The 5,195-nt window shown below is 38.6% G+C and overlaps 1 protein-coding gene across 1 annotated transcript in view; it reads right to left on the minus strand.

Annotated features, from left to right (window-relative positions):
• The window catches only part of LOC103481132 (transcription factor COE3-like), a gene marked incomplete at its 3' end in the record, with an annotated part of 23,889 nt that overhangs the window by 14,001 nt on the left and 4,693 nt on the right, over positions 1-5,195 (minus strand). The window contains exons 2-4 of the mRNA XM_008436428.1: positions 3,148-3,340; positions 2,850-2,913; positions 2,719-2,774 (exon numbers count right to left, since the gene is read on the minus strand). Coding sequence (XP_008434650.1) covers positions 2,719-2,774; positions 2,850-2,913; positions 3,148-3,340 — 313 coding nt within the window. The remainder of the gene's footprint in view (positions 1-2,718; positions 2,775-2,849; positions 2,914-3,147; positions 3,341-5,195) is intronic.

Genomic DNA, 5,195 nt, shown 5'->3' on the forward strand with positions numbered 1-5,195 from the left:
CACTGTATCCACCTTATTCCTTGGAGGTTTACTGGGGAAACGATTATGTGTCTTACTTCCTGTGCACACCGGAAGTAGCCGTAGGATTTTTTGCCAATCTATATCTATAATAGAAGTTACATCTCTCTTTTCGGCTATTGTACAATATTTAGTAAAACTTGTTCACGGACACACCGTCTGCTGTCAGAGCTGCTCAGTACAGAGGATGTAATTGTGAGTTTAATCGGGAGCGACAGGAACCAGATCGTTACATTTGATAACAGAATGACGGTGAGTTAGCATCGCGGCTAGCAGCTCGTTTCTCTGAAGAGCTGACAGGAACAAAGAAGAGAAAAGCAGAGACGGTGTAAAACACCAGAACTACATAATATTAGCTCGGTGTGAGGTGAATGTTATTTTTCGTTTGAATTTAAAAAATAATAAAGTTCATGATCAGAGTCTTTATCATTATGTTTGGGGCAGCAATAATTTTTTTATAAGACAAAATAAAATATTTGGGTTTATTTAATCCATCAGAACCAGAACCTTGAGGTTCTCCGTTGCTGAGTGTCGCTGCAAATCAGCGGAGAATCTCCCCACTGGACCAGAACCGAACCGAGTCACATATCAATCTGTTACAGAGTCTGCCCTGTCGGAGCTCACTAACTGTTGATGTTCGCGGCTGAACTTTAATAATCAGACCAAATTTAATTTGGTCGTTTAAAACACGTTTAAAAAGTGTGTTTTAAACGCGCTCCCAAAAACAAAGAGAGTTTCTGTGATAAGCGGTAGTTTTCATCGCCTACCGACAGATAAATGTCTTTACCACCTGTGTAAACTTTGCTGGTGAATGTTGTAACACATAAGTTTTATAATATGTGTTACATTGTTTCATTTCTAATATAGGCTCTTGTGTCAGATAATTTAAGTCAATGTTAGAGAATAATTAATTATTTTAGGTTTACAGAATCTCAGTTATCCTTCATAGCRGCTGAACCCGTATTACACCGAGCACTGTAGCTAATATTAGCTGGTATCTCGCCGGTGGACATAAATACAGTAAAGTAATATTATAATCACAATATATACACAATAATATGTCCATCTTACTTGTGAAATGTTGTCTGTGGAGCCTCACATCAATAATCCATCGATCAGAACAACAATATCCCTCAGTGCTGAGGCATCTTCTGCTGTTTTGATTGAGCAAAGTAGGAGGGACGACCTCTCCAAGATGGCCGCCGTATTTCCTGCGCCGGAGCAGCCAATGCGGGGTCTACTCTTATATTATGTCTATGATAAGGTGGATCGGGGGGAAAGTTTGGAAATTTCAAGGGCCCCTGACTGCCAGCGTCGCCCAAAAAGAAGATTTTTTTTAATGTATTTAAATGTGTTGGGGAGCCTCTCAATAATAACACTGATGATGATGGCTGTGTTCTTGTTTTTCCCTGTAAAAGTTAAATGTTCCCACCTCCAGACCAAAAGGAAGCTTCCGTATTCAGTGAACACCCCCAGTTTCTGATTGAAGTCGTTTGTTCTGCTTTAGCGTTTGACGTGTTTAGTAGCAGACAGAATGAGAACCACACAGATAATAACGATGCTGCTTTGAAATATAAAACAGGTTTTTAAAAAGGAGAGAGAAAAATAAAAAGAAGAAATAAAGTATGTTAATCTGTTACAGTTTTTCACCTACAGAGGTGAGTGGCTATCAACCTGTTAGCTTAGCGACCGACGAGTGTTAGCTTCCATTTGTCTAACGTCTCTTTAGTCAAAGGAAATGCTTAGCAAGATATACATTCATATATTAAGTTGTCGTTGTACCTTTTACCACATTTACCAGCAGACGAGTCCGAGTCAGCAGCGGCCCTGACCCCCAGACCAGCCTACCTCCTCCCGGGGTGAAGGTGAGCAACCACGTCATGCTAGGCTAGTTAGCATCAGAATGGCAGCGGTCCAGTCTGACTGATGGGCCACATGCAACCAAGAACGATTTTTACAGCCGACTGACGGATATTAATGGAAAAGAGACTCATGGACGTTATAAATGAATGTGAGGTCATAAACAATTTGCACTTTTATTTAAAAAAACATAGAGGGAGAGATGAGCCAAAGAAAACATTTTAATCGTTCAAGTGATCAAATTTGACCTCATTAAATATTCATTATTTTGTCTCGCTATTGCATTATTCTACAGAATGGAACCTATTAAAACATAATTTCAAACCAAGTAACGGTTTCAGTTAAGGTGAAAATCTAAATATATGAGCTTCTGAGTTGGAGTTTTATGTCCGACTTCAGAGGAATCAGTTCTCCGGTTCCGGTTCCGGGTGAGTCGGGCTGATCCGGACCCAGACTGCGGTCTGATCTGCTGTTTTCACTACTTTCAGATGTTTTACTTTAGTTAGACGTTTTAATTTTATAAATGTTATGGTTATTAATTTAGTGTTTCTGTTTTTTATATTTCAAGAATATTTAGAAAATATTTTAGATTTTTTTTTAAACATATAAAGTTATGACGTTTTATATCTGCTTTTAATTTTGCTTCAAGTAGTGAATTACAATACAGAACCTTTAATAAAATCAGTTCTTTGCTAGAAACATGAGAAGTAAATGAAACCACAGAAAATGTCCAGTTGTTGTTCAGTGGGACGTTTTCCTCCTGTTGTCAGTTTAAATCTCCCTGAAGAACAGGAGCTGAATAACGTGGAGAGGAGGAGATGAACTTCCTGAATGGCTCACCTGTTTGGTCATGGAGTCGATGAGTCGGACGTAGAGGTCTTGCTCCGTTCGGACACCTGAACGCAGAAATGGTCCATGTTCATGTTGGTCTGCAGGCTTCAGCTGCTCTCCAGTGAAAGAAGTGCACCTACCGYTGCTGTACAGTAGCTGCAGCTTGTAATGAATCCCGTTGTTGGTTTTCTCTCCGCTCGGCTCCTAAAACAATAGAAGAAGAACGCTCATTCAGCCTGCCGTTTGTTTTAAGACGCGCTGACCTCCAAGCTCACAGTTCATGTTTTTAACCATCTACGAGATTTCAGGGTGCGTTTGTTTTATAAGTTGCCAGATGTTTGGGGGTCTCTGTCACCTGGCAGGTGCATCTGCTTTTCTGACACCCAGTGAGCGTGTTTGGTTTGTGTCACAGCTCCTCCCTGCCTTTGTCTGACTCACCTTTTCTTTCTCCACAAAGTCGACATATGTGGTGCGTTCGATCTCGACGGGCTGCCCCTGACGGTCGTACAGCGCCAGAACGAAGTGGAAGAAATTGGATTTCCTCAGGTTGGACGGCGGCTGCTTCTCAAAGTGAGCTCGCGCTAACCCCACCCCGCTGGAACACACACGAGCAGAAAAATCACCTAAAACTCTGATTTATAGATTTAACATGTAACAACACATTTTTATTTTATACAGTCAATTCATCTTTCATACAAAAAGCAGCTCAGAGCTGAGACCTGCATTTATAAGAGTAAAGTTCAGTTTAAATTGTGTTTTCAAAATAAATCCTCACATTTGTTTTTATCTGTAAAATCTGTAGAGTATTTGCAGCGATGTTTTCAGAACCAGAATGCATTTTTCTGAAGCTTCATCTAAAACCTCATTGTGCCACTGGTGACCAGTAAAAATCCACCAGTTCGGAAAGCGGCTGCCGCAGCGCCGCATGAATGGAGCGCTCCTCTGAGGACAGCCTGCAGGTCGCCACACCTGGCCGCACGCATCAGAAACGTGTTTGGGACGCGCGTTGGCGCCTTTGATTAGTTTGTGTGCGGCGATGAAAGCGCGGCTTCAGGTCTAGTCAAAGGAAATAAAGTTAAGAATCACAGCGGAGTCACGACTGATTAATATTCATGGAGATGAAGTCAAACTGCAGCTTCGACCCCGACAGTAAATCTGCTCCTCGTTATAATATGACTGAGAACACCAGGAGCGCTTGTTTCACACACACACACACACACACACACACACTTCAATATTTAATAATGTTCATGAAATATAAAAATCAGCAGTGGACACAAACACACTGAAACATTTGGTCAGTAAATAATTTTAAATCCTCAGAATAAATCAGCGAAATGATTTTATTAAAACAAATATTTTAAATTTTGTTAAATATTTACTTTAAACCTTAAAGTCCTAATTGTTTCTATAATTGTTCTGGGATTAGATTTTCCATAAAGTGAATAATAAGCTGCAGTATTAMAGGGTTGTGTGATTATAATAATTACTGTGCAGAATCACATTAAGCTTCAATTTGGACTTTACTGAATAATCCAGAAACAATCAGCCGCTCAGTCAGGTGTTAAAGAATCTTTTGTTTCTCAATGTGGAAAATACATTTATTTTCACATTAAATTAATTTAGATTCATTCAGTTTTATTTAGCTCAGTGTCATTTTATTTAATGTAAATAAACACATTTGATATTCATTTTAATATTTTTTCTTGAAAATAAAAAAAGACTGACTTAAAATAAATGTTCCTGAATGTAAATCTTTTAGTTTTCTTTTTGCTCTGCAGACCTGAATCTTTGTGTTAATATTCCATTTGATGATTTTATTTATTTTAATTGAAGTTCTGTGTGGTGAATAATTCAAGCTGAGGAGATGAAACGATGTTCCAGCCTGCTTCACTTACAACACAGAAATATGTGCAGATTTTTAAATAATTAGAAGAAAACTCATTTTAATAACTTGCTATAAATGTTTTTTCCTTCACAGGAATAAAAATCATCTCAGATTTGAGGAGAACTTTMATTTTTTATTTCTGTAATCTTTGTTTCCCCRGRAAAGTAACATTAAGATTCAAAATCTCTTTTCTGGTGAGAGCGCCATAAATAAATAAATGTAAAGATTCCTCAGGAAAAACATTCACAGCCTCTCAAAATCAAATGTATTTTCTCTCAAATATAAAACAATTCATAAACATATTTATACACATTTATTTTGTCTGCATTTCAATCGTAGCACACGTTCTGACCTGATCATTTTTAAAATCAGGAAAACTTCATTTTTAATTCAAACAGTTTTTCATTTTGTTTTTAACCAGATTTTTTTCCTCCAGCTGCAGAATAATAAATATTAACAGTAAGTTTCAGCAGACGGTCGGTGGACTGATTTTGTCTGAGGAGAATGATTTTTTTTCCCCCGTCTGTAAACGTCGGAGCGGAGCGCTGGGACTCCAGCTCCCAGAATCCCCTGGGGCGGCAGCAGCTTACCTCTGAGC

This window comes from Poecilia reticulata, linkage group LG19, assembly GCF_000633615.1.
Source record: "Poecilia reticulata strain Guanapo linkage group LG19, Guppy_female_1.0+MT, whole genome shotgun sequence".
Lineage (NCBI taxonomy): Eukaryota > Metazoa > Chordata > Actinopteri > Cyprinodontiformes > Poeciliidae > Poecilia > Poecilia reticulata.